Source organism: Sinohyriopsis cumingii, chromosome 13 (genome assembly GCF_028554795.1).
Source record: "Sinohyriopsis cumingii isolate HCF-2022 chromosome 13, ASM2855479v2, whole genome shotgun sequence".
Classification (NCBI taxonomy): Eukaryota; Metazoa; Mollusca; class Bivalvia; order Unionida; family Unionidae; genus Sinohyriopsis; species Sinohyriopsis cumingii.
The window spans coordinates 58,604,669-58,630,951 of NC_142973.1; the positions used below are offsets into that span (position 1 = coordinate 58,604,669).

At 35.9% G+C, this 26,283-nt stretch overlaps 1 protein-coding gene across 2 annotated transcripts in view; it reads right to left on the bottom strand.

The window, feature by feature from the left end:
• Positions 1 to 24,987, bottom strand: part of LOC149785652 (vesicle transport protein GOT1B-like) — a 40,353-nt gene extending 15,366 nt beyond the window's left edge. For both annotated transcript variants that reach the window (XM_089979478.1, XM_089979480.1), the window contains exons 1-4: positions 24,850 to 24,987; positions 14,653 to 14,744; positions 1,721 to 1,899; positions 309 to 390 (exon numbers count right to left, since the gene is read on the bottom strand). In XM_089979478.1, the coding sequence (XP_089835604.1) occupies positions 309 to 390; positions 1,721 to 1,899; positions 14,653 to 14,744; positions 24,850 to 24,874 (378 nt within the window). In that variant the 5' untranslated portion in view covers positions 24,875 to 24,987. The remainder of the gene's footprint in view (positions 1 to 308; positions 391 to 1,720; positions 1,900 to 14,652; positions 14,745 to 24,849) is intronic.
• Positions 24,988 to 26,283: the final 1,296 nt, after the last annotated feature.

Genomic DNA, 26,283 nt, shown 5'->3' on the forward strand with positions numbered 1-26,283 from the left:
ATTAAGATAAAGCTCATATATATATATATATATATATATATATATATATATATATATATATATATATATATATATATATATAATATCAACCTAATGAACAACCTATCAAAAAAAACAATTATTAATGGGCAAGTTTAAATTGTACAAAATAGATTGGGGATTTTAAGCACATTAAGAAACTCTGATACTCATATTTCAATCATTTATTTTAGTTCAGTGCACATGATAATGGAAAAATGGGATACAGGTTTATGAATATTGTTATATCAGTCATAAAAAATGTCATTAACTGTTTACAGAATACTTACTGATCTTATTCCAGGTAAATTTAGTATCAATCCTATCACAGGTAACCTTCTCAAGAAATTCACAGCCACAGGGAAAAACCCGCTGAAAATAAGGGAGATTGGTAATTAGTTCCTTATTCATCTGATTCAATTTCAGTTTGCTTCAAAGATTACAAACAACTCCCACATTCAAACTCAGCTCAAATTTTTGCATTGGATGTAAGCAGGTCTCAGACTAACATAAATATTTATCAGTGAAATAAGCAGGTCTCAGACTAACATAAACAATTATCAGTGAAATAAGCATTCTCAGACTAACATAAACAATTATCAGTGAAATAAGCATTCTCAGACTAACATAAACAATTATCAGTGAAATAAGCAGGTCTCAGACTAACATAAACAATTATCAGTGAAATAAGCAGGTCTCAAGACTAACCTATTTCACCTCTCACAGATAGTGATCACAGCCCTCCAACATAGCTAAAAATGTTGTTCCATCACCAGACAAATGGTGATAATTTCTTTTCTGCTCATTTGCCTGTGATACGTAGTACCCTCAATGACGAATACATCAAGTTTCATGACAATATACAACAGTTAGAAAAACTGAGCTGAAGGCAAAACCTTTACATTTACACCTATGTTAAAACCAAAAATGCAATTACAATGCCATCAGAAAAGTTGTGTCTAGTTGTGCTTTGCTTCACATGTGAAATGAAAATACTAATCCTGACACTCACAACACCGGGGTAAATAAATTTCCTTGATTCCACTCCTGCTGATGAATGGTTAATAATGTTGTTGTAGGGTTTAACGCCATTTTTTCAGCACACGATAGGCTATACATGGCGGCCAGTATTAATGGTGGAGGAAAAACCCGGGAAAACCCCGGAAAGAACCACCGACCCACGAGAAGCTACTGGCAAGCTTTCTCACATACCCACATTGGCTGAATCTGAGACTCGAACCGGCGCAGTGGTTAATAATAAATAATATTTGAAGAAATTCAGATTTTAAACATCCCAATTCGCCTAAATTTATACATTCCTTCATCAATCAGTTCTTTTCATTACTTTTTCTGACAAGATTTGCACTAAATATAACTTAAGCTGAAAGAATCATTACAAGTTTGTAATTCTTAAGTATACAAACATAGTCTAGGTTTACCATTTGAATAAATCTAGAAGATTTTCTCAAATCTCTGAGCACAAGACCTTGTTAAAAAATTAAATTTTAAGTTCATGCTTCTTTTTTACAGTTCTTGTCATGGATAACACTCCAAAGGCAGTAGTCTATGTGTGTATTAGTTTAATTTCTCTTCAGCAAACACATGTCAAAATGGTGCCAACCAAAGTCTATAAAGAAAGAAATAGTACTTATTATTCAATAACAACCTGATGGGAAATGTTTTGAATTGTAAGGAAACTTACCTGAATAACAAGAAAAATCCATATATCTCGAGACACATTCCTACTACTGGCCACCCCAATAATACAACGAACATCCCACCAATGAAAAACCCTGTTGCTTTAATTTTATGTCGTTGAAAGAAAAAGCGCAATGTTCTTTCAAGTCCTATCACAAATCCCAGTCCTGCCAGAAAAAGAATCTGAAAATGGAGAGTTTAAGGATTAATTAAGATATGATATGGAATTTCATGTAATATATGTTACATCTGAAATTTTTCCGAAATTTTCACATTTATGGCAAGTTGTAAGTGTTTATTTTAAACGTAAGACCATGAGAAGGTCATTTCCTTATTATTCGTCATGTGTAATTTAAAATAATTCTATCTGGCTCTGCTCAGCATGATGTAAGTCACCAAAGGAGATTTTTCTCCTAAATTTTAATACCATCATATAAATTACAAATTTCTCATTAACAATTATTATGGTACCTCAAGGCCAGCAATGGGTTATTACAATTTAGAACACAGGAAAGATCTGACGAGAAAGCCACCATCATATAATAATTAGATAATACACATTATTATAACATAGTAAACTGTTGCCATGTAAGTATGCTACCTTAAAGGCTAGGCCAGTTAATACAGAGATGTTACAAGCAAGGTTATGGCATAATTCAGTACGCTGAACATAATCAACAATTATGTGAAACAAGATCATTAACAATTTTCATATCAACCAGAAACTAAAACCATGTGAAAAAAGGATAAAAACTAGAAGTAAATTTGCCCATTTGTATGGGATCATGCCTATGTTATATCTGGGGTTACAGTATCATGATCAAATTTATAGTGAACAATCACTGCAATAAAGGTGTTTGGTATTAACAATGTACTGGTTTGCCATGGCATTCTTTCTAGTGGTAGATATGGGTACTGTACTGTTTCACAGTAACAGTACGCCAGTAGTTTCCATCAGTAAGGAATGCATGGAGATTCCTGAGGAATATTATTGTGACTTTAACGAAACTAACAGCATGTATTCATTTTTCATTATAAAATAGTTAAAAATAATCTTACAAAGCGATTGTGTCCACCAAATTAATGACAAATATTACAAATATATAAATGATCCTTTAATTACATGTTTGGAAGGTTTCATATCTGCCAATGTAATGATCAAATGTTGTAACATATTTGGGCCGAAATGAACCTTCAGAACATTTTCTGATTAAAAGAAACAAATCAAAATATAAAACAAACAAGAACAAAAATCCCACATGTCATGTTTTAGTTATTTACTAGTACATGTGAATGTATTAAGTATATGCATTCCTTTGTAGGACTGCGAATCATCATTAGATTTTAAGGAACGCACATTTTTTCTTTGAACTTCTCATAATTTCTGATTCTACTATATCTTTTCTTGATTGTTAAGTGTGTTTTAATTTTACTGGCCCCCTCGTTTAAATATATTCACTGGGTGTTGGCATCCCACTTAAAGTTTCCCAGACTATAGGCCTTTTCAATAAGGGTTGTTGTCTCCTCCTAGTAGGAGCTCTTCAGTGCAAATTTTGCGCATATGTTAGCTGTTGCTTCAACTTCTGTGGGCTACCCGTTCATCAGCTGTCAAAGAATGCCTGTGGGAAAGCCCCACAAGTATTGTTGCATTTGTAGCAATTTCAGAGGGAAGGAAGCAGATGGGAAAACAATATCACTGCACAGATTTCCTGCAAGATGTAAACAACGTAGAGTTTGGCTTCAGCAGTCATGGCTAGTATGGAAAGATTTCACTTACACAGCTAACAGCCAAATGTGTTCCATCATTTCGTGAATAGAAGTGGGCCATCAAAAGAGCATCCGGTGTCTTCAGTTTTTCCAAACAAGGTGTTTCAAAAGTCGGTAAGTGGCTACCTTGAGTACTATTATGCTCCATCCATTTTAAATGAGATGTGGGATAGGGTTTATTCTTATTCTGTGGTTTTTAATCAGCTGTAATCAACAGCATTGTGTATGCTTTTAAACAAATAGCCATATTTTCCATATTTAACTTATTAAGTGTATTCCTCTCTGTGAAGTTTTACTTACAGATGTTCAGAGATAACAAAAGTTGTGCATTTGCATGTAGTCTGCTACTGCATTGTAGTTTAATCTGATGTTGTAATGACCTTTATCAACTGTTGCATTGTCTTTAAATCTGCTGTTGCCATTGGCACTGTAATGTCTACGCGTGCTAACTGTTTTCCCATCCAGTACTTAAAGGAAATGCTGTAACTTACACCAGCATCAACTTCTAATTGTGAATGCTACACATGTATATGTAAATATTAATTAACTGTTAAAAAAATTATGTTTATATTTGTATAATTATTTAATTTCAGAATCTGGAGAGTGAAACCTTGGAACTTGCCAATAGTGACTTTCAACTAAATGAAGATATGGAACAAGGTGACATTGCTGAACAACAGAGTGATCACAAGGATGATTACAATAATATTTCAAATAATAAATAATATTGTAGCAAAAACTGATTCACCTCTAGACACCTCAATACGTTTAGATGATTATTGTAGACCAATCAATTTAACTGATATTACTGCCAGTCATATTAACAACCAATCAACACAAAGCAATACCCTAGATGTTTCTACACAGTGTGATTTTAATGAAATGTCACCTGATTATGGCACCACTGTTAACAAAGTGACAACTGTAGATTGCGGGATACAGGTTAATTCCCGTTTTAACATTTGAGGATATTGAACATGATGACCAGAAATTTCTATTTTATACCGGAGTTCCAAATTCAGCCATTTTCAAGGCATTATTTGATGAAATTAAGGATGATGCTACAAGTCAGACAGCTCGCTATGGTGCTACAAGTGGAAAGGGACGTCCAAGACACTTGCGTCTGATAGATGAATTCTTTCTTGTCTTGATGCGATTGAGACTAGGCTTATTACTGGAAGATTTAGCAGTTCGATTTAACATTGGCACGTCGACATATGAAATGATTTTTAATAAGTGGATTGATTATTTGTATATACAGTTAGATTTTCTAATCCAATGGCCTTCAAGACGTGCTGTTGATGAACACATGCCACTTTGTTTCAAGGAAAAATATCCAAACTGTAGGGTGATAACTGACTGTACAGAGTTATGCACGGATATGTCTAGTTCCTTACAGCACAAATCTTTGATGTACAGTGATTACAAATCACATATGACATGGAAAAGGCTAATTGGAATTAGTCCAGCTGGGGTTTTCACATTTGTATCATATTTATGGGCAGGGAGTGCAAGTGATAAACAAATTACTAAAGACAGTACCCTGGTTGACATGTGTGATCCTGGAAATGCCATTATCAGGGATCGTCCTGGGCTTCACCAATGTCGCAAATTGCGATTTTTTTTTCCTTATTGGCGACAAAAATATCCCATCTGGCGATTTTTTGGTGACATACTTTTTGGTTATTTAATTTGTACATACAATCATGGATTTGGACTGGATAAATTAAAAGGGAGAATGAAAGGAAGCCACAAACTTGACTAAGCAATGCAATGGAATCAATCTGTTACACAAACAATCCTTTGTTCATATTGACAACCCCATCTTTACCATGCATTGTTACATCATAATCTGCTTATGCTGACATCTGGGCTGAGTACTGTATGCTGTGATACAGTCAATCATGCTACTGAACTATACCTACAACAGACCGACTTCTGAAGACGCGAATAGAATAGATACAATTAATTGAATGGCTAATCCTTCTGTTGTTTTGTTTTTTGTTGTTGACATATACCAATACAATAGATTTGCTGAACCTTCATAGAAAACTTATAACCTTTGAAGTACCGACTACTGCGTATAAATACAAAGCAAATGGAAAAAATCTCAATCACAATTATATCTGTCGCCAGCGCAGCATTTTACTCATTGATCTTTTCCTTTTGCCATCAATCTGTGTTACAGCTGCAGAGACTTAAACTCCACAACAAGAAATAGCAACAAAAAAAACAGTTTTGCATAATTAATAATAATTATTTATTTCTCAAAATACAGGAGTGAAAGAATCCCTAAATTGGGTGTGAATTTATGCTTATATATACGGTTCAATATTGCCAGGTGTTGACTCGTGTAAGTTTCATTCGTGGGAATGGGGATCCTATTTTGCTTGTCGAGAAAATTTATTCAGCATTCAATGATCATTCTTGGGATTTAGGAAGCAATTCACTACAAACTTTGTGAAGCTAGCCATAAGGTGGGGGGGGCTGCTGCTGAGAGACTACTGGTGTCACCTGTCAGCACTGTAGACTGTGAACGTGGATTCAGTAAGATGAACCTCATAAAAACTGACATCAGAAATAAACTCTGCATCTCATCTCTCGAGAATTTAATGAGAATCAGCATGTACAGATGTGAAAAATTAGACTTTAAAACTGCATTCAACAAGTGGGCAGCCCTAAAATCGCGACGGATCTTCATGCAACACTTTGTAACCTTTTGTTAATGCTTGTTGTAATTAGAGTATTAACTAACTCATCTTTTGTAATTTTCATTGCCTGTTACATTAACAGACTAAATGAACACTTGAAAAAATGTACACTACTTGTTCTGGCGACACTTTTTGAAAATTGGCGACAAAATATTGAGGTTGGCGATTTTTTTGGCAACAGCTTTTTAAAAGCCAGGACTATCCCTGCATTATGGCAGACAAAGGATTCCTTATTTCAGACATCACAACCCCAAAAGGTGTCAGTCTCATCAACAAAAGAAAAATTAGTTCTCCAAAAGAGAAGTGCAACAAACATGAACAATTGCAAATCTTCATATCTATATTGAGAGACAGATGGAAAGGATAAAAATAAAAATATTCTTAAATGTGATGTGATTTTGATATTTAACGTAGCTTTAACAATTTTTCAGTCATATCGCTACGATGTCTGCAATGTGGCAGTTTATAGTGATGTCTAGCACTGGGGCATCATGCCGCAGACATGTAGCATGATGTCCCACCCAGTCACATTATCCTGACACCGGGCCAACCAGTCCTAACACTAACCTCTTAATGCTGAGCGCCAAGCGAGGCAGCTGTTAGTACCGTTTTTGTAAGTCTTTGGTATGACTCGGCCGGGGATCGAACCCACGACCTCCTGCATCCGAGGCGGATACTCTAACCACTAGGCCACCGGAGCAGTTCAAAATATTCTTAAAACTGTTATGCCTATAAATATGTCACAACAAGTAACAAAGATATGGAAGATATGTACACGATTAACAAATTTACAGCCACCACTTTGCAAAGCAAATTAGTATTATACAACTTTAATTAAGATGCATTACAGCAGTCTGTTATAATTGTGACTTTTAAAAACACCTGCCTATATAACAACACATATTTAAAGCTCATTTAGTAAACATGTCTAATGCAGTTTTAATAAAGAAAAAATTAAACTCTTCAGTCCAAATTGTTGTGTAACTTTTTATTCAAATCTCATTGAGTTGATAAATTACCTGAAATGTCACCTTATGTCATTATTTTGACAATCACTTTATTTCTCTTACTTGTCATCACTGACCGACTGGTAGAGAGGAACACCTCTAAGCACACGTGTATATTTCAGGAATAATTCCTTTCAAGTACAAAGAATTTAGTTTTTCTGCCATAATATTCCAGAATTCTAAATTGAATGGAATGCATTGAATAGATGGAGATCGCTTCAAAGTCCAAACCACAAAATCACACCTATCCTTGCCTGTAATGGCCATTTGTCCTTGCACCTGAAAATAATATTCATGTTTCCTTTTTAAGATTGCAATGCCATGGAGGTCTAATGTGCAAAAGAAGACTAAATATTGAGCACATTCACTTGGAGATTTAAATTTCCATCGGTCGGATGCTGGACACTTTATTTCCAGTAACCCTGAGGAATCTTGACAACAGGATCATGAACAACTCCATCTGGACTTGCACCCAAATGAGATAAAAGTGTGTTAACGTAAAGCCCACACGGTGTCACATGAAGATCTGGATGAGATTGAGTCATGATATTCATGCATGTTCTCTGGGCTGCAGGTTCATGATCCCTACCCAATTTGACATACTTGTTATCAAATGATGTATAGCCCATGATAATTTTTACTAAACTGTCTGGTCGAGTAGTTTCTTTACGCATTACCACTTGGCCAAACTTTGAACTTGTAATTCTCCCTTTGTGATATTCCATCCACCTATTGTTAGTATGCTGATCTCTCGCTCCAAGTTCTATTTTGACACATTGTTCTTTAGAATAGGATATGTTTCTGAGGTGATTACAGAAATGAATTGTGGCACTTTCAGAATATAAATCTGTTTTATCAGAAAACATGAAGTCAATGTTGTCGTTGAGTGCTGGTATGCTATCTTCTTCATTCTTGATCTTCTCAAAATTGGATAACCATCCAGTTTTGGAGTTTAGCTTTAAAAGCTTTTGTCTAAACCTTTCAACATTAACAGTTGGTTTTAATGATGGCTCCACAATATTACATAGAAAGTGGCAAAAGGAAAAATCCTTTGATTTCTTAGGACTAAGACGTTGTTTCCTGGGATTATACCATTTTGACTTGGCAGAAGTCAAAGCATTAGTACCATCTTTGTTCTTTTCAGATATATCCACCAGTGCATATAACACTGTCCCCCATATGATTGCAGGCTTCACCCAGACTGAAAAAAATGAAGTCAAGAAAAAGAACTGGTGTACAAGGTCCCTCACTGTTATATAGGTATAATTATATTGTATTAAGTTATTAAATTTAACTAGGAGTAGGGCAGGGTGGGGGTATGTTGAAAATGAATAGCCATATATTTTTTCTATTATTCCACTTTATTTTTTAAGTATAATTAATGAAATATGATATATATTTTAGATTTTTTTAAAACTATATTTGGGTATTTTTTAAACCTGGAACTTGGATATTTAAATAACTCAACCAAAAAGCACAGGATGTGCAGATTTATATTTAAGCCAATTTGGGAAGATAGGAAAATTTATGTCCTTTTTCCATTAACAAAAAGGTTTGCGTGGCATCTGGGCTTGACATTAACTATTAATAAAGCAAGGATCACAAGACAAAATATATAAAAATGAAATATTTACCCAGCTGTACAATTGCAATCTGCTGAATTCACATTTCCAGTGACTTTGGACAGACTGATCCATACAGTATAATCCATCTTATCACTGTTTGGTAGTGACAGTATCACTTGACATCTCACGTAACAATGTGAACATTCTTCTGAAACATTGTTAAATTCAACTTTGTGGATGTGCCAGTCTTGAAAAAAACACTTCACTCTTCAACTGTCATTTTGCCTTCATTGTCGAAACTAAATAATTGTAAACGTCATTGTCTGTAAAATTAGGAATGTTACACAGATCTTTCATCCAATTATTCAAAGACAACAGTGATGGTATTTTCTCACCAAGAGGAGTGACCAGTTTCTCGGTTGTCCCTGAATTGTGTCCCTGCTGTTCACTTAACAAAACACAATTTACATCTTGTAGGCCCAATGCTTTAATCCCCTTCACTCGCTTGACTAATTCTTTTTTTCTCCCACTAACATTCTGCCCATGCTTTCTCAGGTAAGATTTAAGTTTGGGATTTTACACCTTTCCAATGCATCATTGTTGAAATAGCTCATTGTAGCGAGTAATCTAAATCAATCAAGTGATGACAGCACTCCCTATCTAAGGGAAGTAAGTAACTTATTGAAAAGCATATTATATCAATAGTGTGGAAATTTGTAGACATCAGTATCAACACTTCTTATTTATATCAACAAGCTCTCTAATGTTGGCATAATGTCTTCCACAGTATCACCTACAGTGTAAGCTTAATCATCCAACTTTAGTTTCAGCTTTTAGACTGCAATCTGTACAACAAGTAGCCAATGCATCTACCATAAGGTACCAAATATCTTTTAATTTTCAGGAGAGAGGGGTCTGTTATTTTCCTTCAAGCTGAAATATTTTTTTTAATTCTACATCAATATAATTAATAATTTTTAAAAATAATATTACAGATATAATAACCTGTAATTTAGAGCAAGATATTTTCTCCAGCTATCAACAGATGGAAATTAAACAAAAAAGTAATCAGATACCTGCCACAGAACACTGAATTCTGATATACTATGGCATTTATCATGGCACATTCAAAAACCAATTTTTTCTAGTAAAATGTTTTTTACAATAATACTTGCCAAATCATAATACCTTAAGAGAACTTTTACTACCTCACAAATCCAGCCCTCCCAGGATTTTTTTTTTATAGCCCACCATGATGGCAGTTAGATTGAGTGGTCTCCCCTTGAGACCAGGATTGGCACCAAACCTTGCAAAATCATCAGTTACTACTGGTGTGGAAGGCATGCTCTCTAAATGGATACAACTGTGCGGAGACTGTGAGAGTGTATCAGTATCATGATTGTGTAACTGGGGAGACAGTGAGGGTGCATGGGTAAGTATTGTCGAAGAAACATATTTTACTATAAAAAATTCGTTTCTTCTTCAAATACATTATCCAGTCATATTACTTTAGGAGAATAGGTAAAAGGTGGAGCGGGATATCCCCTTGTCCCAGAGAGATCATATTCGGTCCCCTAAGGTATGTGAGACAGCTTTTGGATAATATGATTGGAAAAAGACTCCATATGTCAGGGAGCAGCATCAAAAGAGAAACATTTTCCCAACCCCACAAATCCAGCAGAAGTCGTGAAGCCGTATCTTTATTAAGCTAATGAACAACCCAGAACATTAACCATTTGCACCACAGGTAAAGGTTCTGCCAGATCGAATTGTGCCTTTAATGCTGAAAGATCTCTGATAAAAACTAAAGAAGTTTACTTGGATCTTCATCCCACAGCATAGATGATAATAGAGAACAGTTTCACTCATGCACTGTTTATGGTGACTGTCCTAACTTCATTGGAAAATTCACTGGTTTGGGTTTAGTCCTATAATATGCAGCACAGGTAATGCACTTTATCCAGGACAAAAATGTCATTATCCTTCCCCTCTTTTGAAGGCAAGATTAGGTGTGATCTCCCTCGATACAAGAGCCAGCCTTTCTTAAGAACCGCTTCAGAGTTCGCACTGGATCCTGTAGATGACCTTGAGATGGAGTGTATAGAGGAATTATTACTAATATCTGCTTACTCATGAGTGGTAGCCTGTTCTTGGCATTAAGAGCAAGGGGCTTCATGAGTTATACTGATCCATGTTGTCAGAACTACATGTAGATGGGTCCATCAATAGGAAATGTATTTGCTGATACTGCCTGCCTCCTTACTGCCTGTTGTGTTTTGCAGGTGAATCAAAGAACTTCCGAAAGCTGCAGCAATGGGGACATGTAATCATGCCTCTTGCAAGTCCACAATGATTGCATAGTTTTCCCAATGGATGGCATTTAGAAAATGTATTTGCATTCCACTGTGAACCCAAGAACATTAAAGATATGACTGAATACACTTTGCTTGATGTCCAAGTGCTAAGTGCTGCATTTGTAGCTGAAGGAACCTTGGGGAAAGTCGAAAGGAGGTGTGCTGAACATGATATCAAGTCCTCTGGAAACCACTTGTTGGGGCCACATGTTATTGTAAATCTTTTCCATCCAGTAACAAAACATTGGAGACTTCTCCTAACTAGGATCTGTGATAAAGGGGGGTGTAAATGTCTGTCATTTGAGATAGGTCTCGTGGAAATGTTAGAGAAAATGATCAACCCCCCATGACTCTTTCCACTTAGTTCCAGAGAACTGTGGTTTTTGATGTAAATTCGATAGTACTACTTCCCAGTGCCATGTGCTCTAGTGACATCCTTGTGACCTTTTGCTGAATCACAAATCCCTCCCCTGTAGCTGAGACTGTGACGGATGAAAAGAATGTTTCCTTGATGGCTCCATCAACCTGATCATTAAAGAGATTAGATGATGAAGAATGTGAGCATAGCTTAGTCTATGACGGCATGATGGTATGCAAGTTCTTAGCTGCTGTTATGGCCACGGCCATAGTATGTTGGACCTCTATGTTTACAAAGTGGGCCATTCTATAAACATGCTCCAACATATGTCTGATGAGATTCAGGGTTGGAGAAGGAAAGCTGTGTTCCACCTATTCAAAGATCACCATAGATATTAGAAGCAGCATTGATCCCACAGACACAATGCTATGAATCAACTTATGAGTATCAAAATGGAGCACAAAGGGAAGTCATCACATATACTTCAAGACCTTCCCCTTAGAACCCATAGAATTGCCACTCAATGACTTCTGTCCATAATATTCAAGTCTGACATGCATTCAAGGAATTACAACTAGACAAAACTACACATGCAGAGTGGTTGTCCCACCCATGGTCTAAATCTGTTAGACAAAATAGAGCAGTCAATATAGTATATATGGTTGACAATAGAAACAGAAAAGATGGAAATGTATAGATGGAGTTTACATCTCTTCAAAGATGAAACTCCTTCAACCTGTTTTCAGGTAGAAAACTTCCAAACTGCTTGTATAGATTTTGCAAGGCCTCTCTGTCTGCAGACAGCATGCTACTTGGCACATGGGGAAGTAGTAACTGACGATTTCATGATATGGTGCAATCCCTGTAACAAGGAAGAGATAACTCTGTCTGCCACATAGGTGGGCAGATAACTTTGTTTCTTAACAAAAATGTTTTAGCCAAGGAGGGCTGGATTTGCAGGGTAGTAGTAGTTTTCCTAAGGTATTATGATTGGGTAATGTATTTTTGAAGAAATACTGCAGTATACAACATTTAAAATTTTTTTTTAGTACCCAGCTCTATACTGCAATAAGGCACTAGGCCAGATATCTTTCTGGGCCTTTTCCCAATGTCAAAAATTGTCTCTTTTTCCCACTGTTAGAATAAATATATTTCAAATTCAAAACTTTTCTAAAAATTATAATAATGATAGCAGCAAGGGATCTAAACAGTTGAAGTAACATTAACTACTGAATTATTTAAATGTTCTAGAATCTTTGTCTTATTAAATTTGTGTGAATTAACAGTGTAAAAAACAAAATCAGAAACTTCCCAATATGATCTTATGCATAAAAATTCCAATTTCATGGACCCCAGGCATTATGTTTTGCAAATAGCAGAAAAAATTCCAAGTAGGTGTCAAGTTGAAAAACAAAACCAAATGGATCGATATTGATCTTGTATGATCTTTACTTTTCACTGAAGCTTTACCTATATTTATTCTTTAATAAATATATGATATTTAAGTGCTTAAAGTATTTACAAATATTGATTGAGCACTCATGTCTTTTCATAAGATTACACATTGTTAGATCACTTATATCAATGAAAATAAAAAGTATCTCTTGACCATTTTTAAGAATTGATGTTTAAAAAAAAGCAGTTGAGATACAGTGATGATGCAATACTTGGTAAAAGATAAATATGCGTGTGTGTGTGTGTGTGTGATTTGGATTTTTAACGTAGCTTTAAAAAAAAAACAATCATATCACTATGACGTCTGCAGTGTGGCAGTTTATAGTGATGTCTAGCACTGGGGCATCATGCAGTAGACATGTAGCACCCACCCAGTCACATTATCCTGACACCAGGCCAACCAGTCCTAACACTAACCTCTTAATGATGAGTGCCAAGCGAGGCAGCTGTTAGTACCATTTTTGTAAGTCTTCAGTATGACTCGGCCGGGGATCAAACCCATGACCTCCCGCATCCAAAGCGGACGCTCTCACCACTTGGCCACTGGAGCGGTCAAAGATAAATATGTTAAAATCTTTTCAATATTTTTTAGAATTAATAAGGCCACAAGTAACACTAAGCAGTGAATAAGTACTGTGTTACTATGCAGTGAATAAGTACTGTGGGTCTATTGTAAATTTTACATTACCATGCTGCCCATGGACTAGACAGTCTTGAATCATCTTATTTTCATTTTTATGCAGGGCAAATAAGAGTATGCAAACAAAAATAACAATTTTTGGTTTCTAAAATTGGGACAATGAAAAGGATATATTTATTATGTACATTATAGTCTTCAGACATAAAAAGAATTATTATTATTTTTTCCTATCTAAAGATTTACACCTACAGTGTTGCACCTTAGGTGTAGAAACATGGGTTTCCTACATATTTTGTCAGATGTCCCCCAAATCTTGACAACTATGTACCCCTCTGGGCATTCTTTTTCATCAGGGAATAATTTTAAAAATCCGTCTACTTTTCTTTAATGTGCACCTATTGATGTCACTGTTGGTTCGATCAATGGCCAAAGTCATGAGAGGATACACACTTTCTGATGGCAATTACTTTCCATTTTAAAACAACATATTTGATCATCAAAACATTGAAGACTTGCAGAAGCCTGCCGAGTTGCAGAACACAGTTACTGATGACTGCTAATAAAAGGTATTCTCAAGGTTGAATTAATGACAAAAAGGACTACATTTCAGGTGTGAAAAAAACTTTCAAAAACAGATCACCATTTAAACAATAACTCATTAGTTTCAAAAAGAAAAACAATTCAGAAAAAAATGGAACTTATTATAATGAAGACTAAGCTTAAACGACACAAAGATCTAAACACAAAATTCTACAGTGCAGGTCTTTTTAGGGAAACCAAGCAAGTGATATTTTTCTACATTACCTGAGCATTTGATAAAACATTACAATAATCTAGCTGTCGAAGGACCAATAACAAAGATTAAGTGCAGACAGCAAAGTAAAGGTGGCAAAACTGTCAAAGCAAATGAACCAAAAATGTATTTTACCTTTACTAGTGCACTGAGTAATAACTAGCATTTTTCTTTGTCCCTTTGAAATTGTGTATGGCCCCTAAAATATTGGACAACAGGGAGACAGTGTCCCGCCCTGGAATCCTAGGTAAACAGTGTATCCATTAAAATATTTGTTTCCACTTACATTTCCTATTGCCAATAACCCTTTGTCAAAGAAGAAGAGAACACCAAGGATAAGAAATGCCACGCCAAATCCTGCAAGACCAACACCGATCTCTGGAAAATAAAAAGCAAGCAATAGAGAATATACTGAAACCAAAATGGATACAAAAAATTCAAAATATATTGTTTTAAAAACACATGATCTTTGCTTGAAATATTCATCTTAAGATATCCTACAGTGAATACATAAAGCCACATATTCTGTATCATCTTCGAAAGCCAAGAGCCATCAGTCCAATTATTCAATGAATATACATGTAGCTAACAAAAACAGTGTTTTGAACAAGAAGTCTTTTGCGGATGGGTTACTGCCCATAGCAAAACTATGCCAACTGACCAGAGAGAGAGCTTGTAAATGTATATAAATACATGTAGTTAAATGACATCTGCATGCACTATCTCAGAAGGAAAACTATGAAAATCTGAAACTGGAGAAAATCATATGCAATGTATGTTGTTGTCAATGGAGACAATTATGATATCAGCTAGGTGATGTAATGAACAGTCTCATCAAATCAGTTTCTTTAAGCTTCACTCAATCAGATGGCAGAGATGTAGATACTATTTTGGCAAATTTCATCCACAAAAGATAAATGCCGAACAAAGTGGATCAATTATCCTTGACAAGTGAAAATGATACTGTCTTCCTGAGAACATGCATCTAATGACCTTCATTAGTCAGTTGCCTCGAAATTAGATGGAACCACAGGTGGATCAAAGACCCTTGCTAAGTAAAGATGGTACCGTATTTTCCTTAGAATATGGATCTGATGGCTTTTATTAGTCAGTTACATTAATTAGATGCTACCACGGGTGGATTCATGATCAATGGCTCATGATGTATACACTCTCTTCTTAATAACATGCATCTAATGGCTTTCATTAGTCATTTACCTCAATTAGACACTACCACAGGTAGATTCATGATCAATGGCTCATGATGATCATACTATCTTCTTAATAACATGCATCTAAAAGCCTTCATTAGTCAATTACCTCAATTAGATACAACCACAGGTGGATTCATGATCAATGGTTCATGATGATTATACTGTCTTCTTAATAATGCATCTAATGGCCTTCAGTAATCAATTACCTCAATTAGATACTACCACAGGTAGACTCATGATTAATGGCTCATGATGATTATACTGTCTTCTTAATAATGCATCTAATGGCCTTCAGTAATCAATTACCTCAATTAGATACTACCACAGGTGGATTCATGATTAATGGCTCATGACGATTATACTGTCTTCTTAATAACATGCATCTAATGGCTTTCATTAATCAATTAGATACTACCACAGGTGGATTCATGATTAATGGCTCATGACAATTATACTGTCTTCTTAATAACATGCATCTAATGGCTTTCATTAATCAATTAGATACTACCACAGGTGGATTCATGATTAATGGCTCATGACAATTATACTGTCTTCTTAATAACATGCATCTAATGGCTTTCATTAATCAATTAGATACTACCACAGGTGGATTCATGATCACTGGCTCATGACGATTATACTGTCTTCTTAATAACATGCATTTAAAAGCCTTCATTAGTCAATTATCTATCAATTAGACTGTACCACAAGTGGATCAATGATCCTTGTCAAGCAAGGAAGATGCCGTTTCTTCCTTATAACAATAACATTCATCTAATAGCCTTCCTGTATCAGATGGTACACCAGTGGATCAAACAGCAGTAATACAATACATGCTTCTACTGCACTGCAGAATTTACCAGTTAACATGGATGATGATGTCTTCAACAAATATGGTATAGAAAACAATAGCAATTACAGTAGAAGTATTCAGTATGATAAGCTGACAGAAGGTTAAGCCAGGTGCTGTGCTGTCACTATAGGTTCCCAAATAAAAATGCCTTTGCTCTAATCTGTTAAAGATCGATAATAAAAGAAGATAGTGTGAGACTGCCATGAGGCATCTTTCACAATATCATCCAAAGAAGTGTAATTCAAATAAGCCCAAGACATCCCTAACTGCATGAGTTTTAATTCTATTGACGGACTAATACGCTCTCTTTGAAATGGTGGCAGCCAAAATATAAAAAGAACCATTCAGAGGCAGGAAAAGAATATTCTGACCCTCTTCTGTCATTAAAAAGGATGCCAAATAAAACCTTAAATCACTAACTGGGCCAAGGAACCTATCATCCCCAGCACGTATATAACTAAGACCAGGGATCTCAACAGGAAGTGGAACTAGTGAAAGCTGCTGTTTCTTAGCCAGAAATCCAGGATGTCAAAGAAGAGAAACGTGTTGAAAATTACAGTTGAAATATAAGCAACCCTTGACCATGAAAAAGACAGCTAGCTGCTTTGCCAAAAAATTAAAAAAATCCCTATGCTGCAACAGCAGGTACCTCCTCTGTGGTAATCTCCCCACCTCATTTACTGAGCAGACCACTAAACCACAAACACTGGGGCAACAGAGGGGCTGCCAGGTTTAGCCACCAAGTGAGATGCTAGTGTGATGCATTGCCTGTGTAATTATGTTGAAAAATGGGAAGGCTTACCTACATGTACAAGCAATCCAGCTTTAGACTGAAAGCATCCACTGCCCAGGGATTCAGATCTGGTACTGGAGAGACAGAAAAAGGAACCTTTTGTTCCATCTTGTAGCAGACAAGTCCATCAAGGGTCTCCCCAACAGTTTAAAATGGACTCTACTTAGTACAACCATGTGGTGCACATACCACTTGATGAGGACATTGGCACATTCAAACCTCTTTGAACATAAAGTACAATCAATAAGCACAATCAATATTGGAATTTATTTGCAACACTAATCAAATTCATTTGGAAATATGTACATTTGAACGTTAAACTTTTAGGACTATTTGGGATTTAACTCAAAATACAAGTTTTTTTTAAAAAAATTTCACTTTGTATTCTGGGACATCAATTATTTGTTGAATTTTACAAAACTTGGTTTTTGCTCTTTTCCATTACTTAGTTTAAGACCATAGAGCTGTAACATATGAAATGTCACTTCTATTCCTGTTACCAAAATCCCTGAAGAACTATCCCTTTGAGCTCCTGGTGAGTACCCAATTCCAACTATGATGCATTGGTGAATGGACAGCAGTTGAATTCAGGGACGGGGACTCGGGTCGAAAAACCACTCCTGATTTAGCCATCAATGCTGGTGGTGGTGAAAGTCAGATCCCAAGATGATCTGAGCTAATGGTGGGTCTCTGTGTGTTCTAGAACCAGGAACTGGAGTGGGGTCACTAAAGTAAAATCTCACCGGAGGAATTAAGTCAGCAGCCGAGTCTCAGGGGAGAAAGTTAAGGCACGCCAATCAAATCTTGGATTGAATACTGTTAAGATGGACAGGATTTGGCTGATACTGTCCAGAGGAACATGAACCCTCCCAAGCCGATTAAGGAAATTCATCTCCATGTGTATAAAGACCTAAGAATGTACGAGATCCAACTGAGGTCCTTCAGAAAAGAATATCTGATGATGTTGCCAAAATAGGAAATCCTCAAGACCTCAATTTGGTTGCAATTTCCACCCTGGTAAAGGCTCCGGAGGCAGAAGCAAAGCTGAACAGAAGAGCTTAAAAATGAAATACCCTGATTGAGACAAAGTCAGTGGACTGTTTCTGCCTGGCAGGAAGATTTGGATGTGAAGGTTGAATCCTGAAAATCAATGGAGACATGGGGCATCATGGTGTTCCTGACCAAGGTGCTAGTTTCCAGCATGAAGCATTTTTACCAATGAGGTCAGTTTAAGATGGAAAGGTCAGTTATAAGCTAAAACCTTCCATTTTGTTTGGCAGCAGAAAGATCCATGAGTAAACCCACATTCTGGCCATATTCCATGCTCTCTTAATGTGCTATTGTACAGAAGGGCATGTACCTCTTCCCTTACCTAAGTTAGTATGGATTGGTGAAAGAAGATGTAACTCCATAAAAATGATGTTCTCAGAAATGTCTCCATAAAAATGATGTTCTCAGAAATGTAACTTGTATTCATCCTTTCAAGGGGAATGAACTCATCCATGATGCCCAACCAATCCATTAAAAAAATGGGCTAAACGACCACATACTAGGATGCTGGAATGATTCATCCAGCAATGTATTAGCCCAGATCAGATTTATCATTGATAACCAACTCTTCTTCTCAGGATGCCATGATTTGCTTGTATCTTATCAGGACACTGACTTTTGAGAGGACACTGCTCATCCCCAACTAGGAGTCATGACTCATTCTCAGGCATTATTCATCCCTTGAGAGGGGCCTGTGATCAATCCCGCACCAGCACTAATGGCATCTTAATGAAAATTTGCAATTGGCTTTTAGAAAATCTCTAAACCACAGAAGTTGTGGCACATTCCTGCCCCATAGGGAAAGTTGTCTTTCCCAATACAAGAAGATATCCATACCTCTCTTGGAAAATGAGGGAGTCATCCAGTGATGATAAGAAGGAAAATGGACCCTTGCCTTCTTCTATATATGCAGTGAATTTCATTAAGTCCCACAGCATACAAGCCAACCCCTGCTGAGGAAAAAGTGTAATCCAAGTGGACAAAAAGAGTCATCTGAGCAGAAAAAAAGAGTAATCCACATATAAGATGATAAAAATTCAGTGAGCATATATACAACATGATTTATTTATCCCTCTGGAATTTTAACATCAATTACTGCTTCAAGTTTTTGTATATAACACTTTGAGCTTTAAAAAGCAACTGACTCTTATATTACATTTCAAAACACTTTGTACCAGCTGAGATTATGAATGTTTTGCACACCAGTAGAGCACTAAGTGCTGGGTTAGACAGCCTGGATTTGAATTCAGTTTTACTTTTGTTAACAATACTGAACAATCTCTCTGTCAGCATTAAAATGGTAAAGAACCAATATTCCTTTCATAACCTGACAAAGAAGAGGAAATTTATATCTTACAGTTATTGGGTCTTTTAGCTGGGAAATAAGATGAAAAAATCAACTCTATCTGCATGAAGTACATTGTCAGGTAGAGTGGAGTGCCAACTTGATACTTCAGGAGTTCTTCTAATTTATCAGCAGCTTTTCCTGCAGCATGGTGCATCATATGACAGAGACAATCTGATATGTACAATGATGGAGATATTTTTCAAAATACAGAATGCAACTCCTTTATGAATTCTAGTCATCACTGATGCAGTATCACCTTAAAAGCCCATACAATTATGCCAACTTATGTTTATTCAAAGCATTATCAAGCAAATAGAAAAATGTTTTCTCCAGTGGAATCTACTGTTTATTCTGGTAATGACAGAAGAGCACTCTGACTTTGCCCTTTTCATTGTCAAAGTCTCTTACACAGATTGGGTACAACTTTTTGTCACAATCACTACTCCTGTCTGTTGCAATACTAAATGGCCCAATTTTCATGGCTTCTACAATTTTAAGTGAAGTATCTTCTGCTAAACACCAAACAATATTAGATGATTCTGTTCTTGCACATGCATATTTTCTGCAATTTTGGACTCAGGAAACATCCATCTGAACAAACGACCAATGTAGTCTTCTACCGCTAGGGGCTGTCTGTGTTTTATTAAAAACTCTGTAGATAACGCATCTGCATTAAAAAAATTTGTCCACAATTTAGTTCTGATGTAAAAAAGGAAGTTAACTTAGTATTGGAGTTAGTAAACAAGCTATTTCAAGGTTTCTTGTTTTACCAACATGACCAGTATTAAAATCCTTTTCATGCAGCCTGCAAGGGGCATAAAGATCCCTAGAATGGAACGCTGTATTTTGTAATTCATGTATTCATCTCTGAATTGGTTTTTCATCTTTTCCTAATCCATCTGTGAAATTATTTGAAAAATATTTTTGCTCTAGCACGCATTCACTAAAATAAATCTGACTTAACTTTGAGTGCCAAATACATACAGACTGGTTCTGTTCTTAATTAGCATAAAGAATCTGCGAGCAAAGATTAAAAGTTAGAAAATCAGTCTGTTCTCTCCTATCTATGCCATACAGCTGCCATAAATAGAAACTGAGGTCAAAAGTTGAAAGTAGAAACCAGCATGTTTCTTGAAGTAGGGCAACTGCTATAAATAGAATGTCTTCGGACAAGTGTACTCTTATGTCGTAGTTATATAGAAGCCATTTTTTCTAGAATATGGTCTGTGGGATTAATGGGATGTTAATAAAAATGAGAAAGCAAATTAATTTTTTTGGAGGGGATATACCGAAAATGCATAATCCAAATACTGTTTATGCCAAAAGCATAATGGTTGGCATGTATGCCACAGGTGAGCTGTCCAAAGGCAACAAAATGGACATTTGTATGTGCTTGCATGATAAAGTAGGGTGCATGTCACATGGGAAATGCCATGCCTGCACTTACCCAACCTATGCAACATATTAAGCTCTGAAAGAAACAAAAATCACACAAAACAAAAATTCTAATACTCGAACAGGGTAGACAATACTTACCCTAGCACGAGAACTATGATGAGAAATACAATTTACTGAAAGCACCGCTTGCTAGGCAAGGTACAAGCACCCTCAAAAATTAACATAAGAAACAAAGAAAACATAAATTAAACCAAGGACCAAGTAGATAAACATTCAGTAGATAAACATTCAATCAACACAAAAAGACACTTGAAGATGGCAACATGGAGAAAGATAATGTGTGTTGGCCATGACTAAGGATTAAGTTCTTTTTTATTCTGGCCCTCCAATATTAACTGGTGGAGAGATTAATTAGCCTGGACTGAGGACTAGGAATCCTGAAAAAGTATGTGGCTTGTGGGTTTATGCAGTTACATGATGGCCAGTGTAAATGGTGGAGGAAGAACACAAAAAAGTGCTATTTAATTTACCCAACAAAACCTTCAGCATGACAACAAAATCTAGTATTTTAATTCAAAATAACTGAAAGCCACTGGGAACTAATTTGTAGGTCTCTCACCCTAATGAACATGATCTGATGCCAACTTGTATCAAAACTGTGTGTGCAAGGTAAAGTGTATGAAAGGTATAAACTGTGTGTGCAAGGTAAAGTGTATGAAAGGTATAAACTGTGTGTGCAAGGTAAAGTGTATGAAAGGTATAAACTGTGTGTGCAAGGTAAAGTGTATGAAAGGTATAAACTGTGTGTGCAAGGTAAAGTGTATAAAAGGTATAAACTGTGTGTGCAAGGTAAAGTGTATGAAAGGTATAAACTGTGTGTGCAAGGTAAAGTGTATGAAAGGTATAAACTGTGTGTGCAAGGTAAAGTGTATGAAAGGTATAAACTGTGTGTGCAAGGTAAAGTGTATGAAAGGTATAAACTGTGTGTGCAAGGTAAAATGTATGACCATCTATGCATTGGGAACAACGCTATTTCTATTCTCAATATTTCACTCTTTACCTATTAGCACTCACTTGTCCTTCATGAATTATAAGCAAATCCACTGCTTATCTTACAGTGGTAATACTGGTTAAACACAATGAGCGGAACCCATGCAATTGTCTGACAAATAGCTAAGTGATCTGAAAAAGATTGCAAGACAGTGTTTTTCAACTGTAAGAGATAATGAAATTGCATTTTAAACCTTTAAAGGAAAGAAGTTTGTAGTCTGTAATTGTAATGTATCCATAGTACTATAGCATGAACTAATTATTAAACGTGAAGTGACTGTTTTTATTTAGTTAAATTTTAAAAGACCTATGGCTTTCCAACTTCTGTTTTCAACTTCAATGTAGCAAAATATGGAGATTTCTGTGGCATTTTGAGAACAAAACTACTCCAAGTCATCCAAATAGTCTTTCCTGCTGATTATGATACTACTATTGAACAATATGCAAAAACTGTGAAATTGTTGGAAATCATGGTGGTTTCAAGCCCCTGTACAGCAGAATGTAAATGAGTACACTGTTCAGTCTTGTGAAAAATATCAAAAGCATCCAGAGAAACTGTTTAAACCAGGACACACTACAAATGCCAATGAAAATCAACTCTGCTGATCCAATCAGTTAGAAAGTCAACAATACAGCAACTAAACACTGGTTGCCATCAGGACCTAGAGAGAACATTTCTTTCAGTGAAATAAATTTGTAATTTCCAGTGGATGGAGTTAAAACTAATGTATAAATGAAGATATAATAAATCTTGCACAGCCAATGAATGAATTATCTCTGTGAATAATGTCTCTGCACCTAGATGCACAGCCTACAAAAGGCTTTTGCTGTGTTCCAGCAAAACCTCTAATGTCTTGAAGGCAGCATCCCTGCAGTAGTGAAGAAGCAATGTATAGAGTGCCAGAGACATTAACAGTGTGCAGTGTTAAAAAAATCAGATAGCCCGACTCCAGGAACCCCTCTAATTTTAGTTCGGGCCTGTCCTTCATTCCAAGTGAGGTTTTTCTCCAAGTCAGATAGCTGAACTGTCAGGGTTTGTGGAATTTCATTCAGGGCTTGTGAATTTATTTGTCACCAGCCCGGAGGCCTGTGCATAAAAAAAAAATTCTTTGAGCCCTGTGTACAACAAAGTTTTAAAGTCAACACCTGTCAAAAGCAACCATAAAACAACATCTGTCCATACTTCAGTGTCACTCTTATTTGCTACCATAAATTCAATCTCTTGATTCTTGGCAAATATGGTAATGTGATCTGGCTTTTGCATGGCTTTATCAGACAAACTGGTTAACTGTTTTGTTACAATGGCTGTGGTTTTAAGAAGATATAGATTTTATTTGAGAACAAGGGGTGTGGCCATTATTGGAAATAGTGATATTCAGGGGTATCTCTTTAAAATTGTGTACTCATCAGCAATCCCAACATTTTTCCAAAATCAACTGGTGATGCAGAACTAGTAACTTGTGGTCATGTAGTGTATACAAGAAAAGTACTTGGGAGGTGGTGCTGTGCAGAAAAAATGCAGAAAAATTCACATACCACAATACCATAGAACCCTAGTCCTACATGTAAGACCTTGACGTTTATTTTTATGTTTTGGGCATCAAGGTCTTAGAGCCTAACTAACGGCGCTGTGTAGCATGTTTTAATGTTCACTAACATCATTGCAAACGTCAAATATTCAGGAATATTTCACACAACTGACAGCTAAAATAATGACGCAAAGGCATAATGTTTTAGGCAGACTTTACTTATTCTGATGTCTTTTCTCTAATAAATTCAAATTCTCACAAAAGAAATGGACCTGTTTTCAAGTTTCGTTGGCCTACATTTCAGTTGGCGGGAAAGCAATGAAAGCCAGGAATGCCGAAATCGAGTTAAGTTGAAATATTATTCTTTAATGAAATGAATAAAAATATATTATGCCTATTGGAACTGTAAGCAACGGTTCATTTCATTCAAGAAACGCATTTCCAACATGTACCTAACTGAAGTTACTTCGGCATACATCGACAACCGGCGCATTGCAACAAATTCAAATGTTTGTCAATGGCACATGAAAATGTGTCCATTTCCTCATATCATATTTTCATTCCGCCAGGATAAAGACAGCACAGTAAGTATATTAATTACACATAAATTATGGAAGAGTGTTGATAAAGGCTGCCAAGTGTGTGAGATGTTCCTGAAAATTTGATTACTCATTCCGATGTCAACAACATCGGAACACGCTATACAAGGCCGTTATTTGGATAGTAAGGCATGGCACTAAAACAAAAACAACATGTGCTATGTCTTACATTGTATGACTACATAGAACCCACGATATCATAGGAACATACCATACTAGGTACTGTTAGCAGTTAGAATTCATAACAATGTGTATTTTGCTGTATAAAGTTTGGGTACTATGGCCAAAATGCATGGTGTAATGGTCAAAGTGGTATGGTGAACTTTCAACCTCTGTTTTCACTCTTGCATACCGGTTTTTTCTCTCGTGATTTTGGAACCATTACACAGGGGCTTGGTACAAAGAAAATTTTGAGTATCCGTCAATGAATCGATGGCTGATGGGTCTAAAATGTAACATTGTGTTATATTGTTACATGTTAGACCACTCAGCCCTCGATACTCCCAATTTTCTTTGTAACAAGCCCTTGTGTTTTATAGTAACAAGCTTGCGATGGGTAAATTTATCAGTGTCCCAAATCTGAGCCTACTTGTCATTGGACACAGCTGTATCTAATTCACTTGAACACAATTTAAAAAAATGTACTTACTCTGAAAATCTGTTATGTTTAACATTCTGTAAAGATGTTATGCAATTATGTTTCACGTAAGCTTAAGACCATTTATGAATGAAACAGAACACGTCGCCGATTCCACGGTTGTACCGTTTGTTGTTTTTGTTAAGAAGATTTGGTTTAGGAAATTTCTTAACCGGACATCATAATAAATTCCTAACCGGAAACCAAAAAGAAGCCGGATCAGAGCAGGAAATTTTACGTGCAAATTATAGCCTTTTACGGTGTTTTTGTTTTTCAGCTTTATTGAAATTTAGTTTAAACCAACTGCATATTTTCCAATGTTGTATTTTTTAATTTGGTGTATAATATCATTATTACTTTGACATATCATTGTAGTTGGCTGTCCGTTTTGCATGTGTACCATTCTGTTCTTTAACTGCAATGTGTTTGAATGCTGTTATCGTCTTCTGATCAATAAAGATTCACATGATGCATAGGTTTTACCACTGTAATTTTTGCATGTGGTTTTTTTTGGGGGTGGGTGGGGGATGTTCGTTTGTTTTTGCTGCATTTGTCACTTGTTAAAAATTTTGTATCTTTCGTATACTAAAGTGTTTGTACTGCTCTATACAGCTATCTATGTATTGTGATTCCCCCATTTATGCTAATGGAATCATATTTTCTGCTGGCTTCCAATTATTAAATAATGCATCATATCCCATTCAATATTTTCTTCCACTGATCTTTTGGTCTTCAAAGTCGTTTCAAATTTGAATATGTCATATTGTTTTATGTACAATGATAACTCTTGCTCATGAAAGATTCCCTTGATATATATATTAATTTCAAAGGTGTATCTTTCTAACTTTACGGAGAAAATTAAAAATCTGTCAAGTCATCCGACTATTTACAAACTCTAAGATATAAAGGGAGAATATATCGAGAGAATCTTATATATATATGTCAAATTTCCAAAAGACTAAGTCATACTTTGGACCTATTTTGTATAATGATCTTCTGTGAGTATTGCTGGATCCCTCAATTAGCTTTGGAAAACTGTCAGCTAATGTTCTTGTTTCTTTCTTATTAAACACTTCCACATTATATAGTCTTCATAGTTCTCTTAAAACTTTCAATTGATGATGCTTTCATGTCCGAGTAGGTTGAAGATTACTAGATTTGTTCCTTATTCAACAAATCCTTGATGTAAAGATCTTTTCCCTAATCAAGCTGTATCTTGTCAGGATTTATCTCTTTTAACGATATATATAAAAGCAACGTGCATTTTATTTCCTTTTTCTGTTTTCACTCTTATGTGAAGCTTATTTTGAAAAGCCCCATATATAGCTGTCAGGATGTGTTTGAATTGTTTGTATTCATGGTTGTACGTAGGACATAACGTCATGGCAAAAAATGTCTGCTTGCACTGTTCATCCACGTAAGTTACATAGACACTTCTTGTGGTAC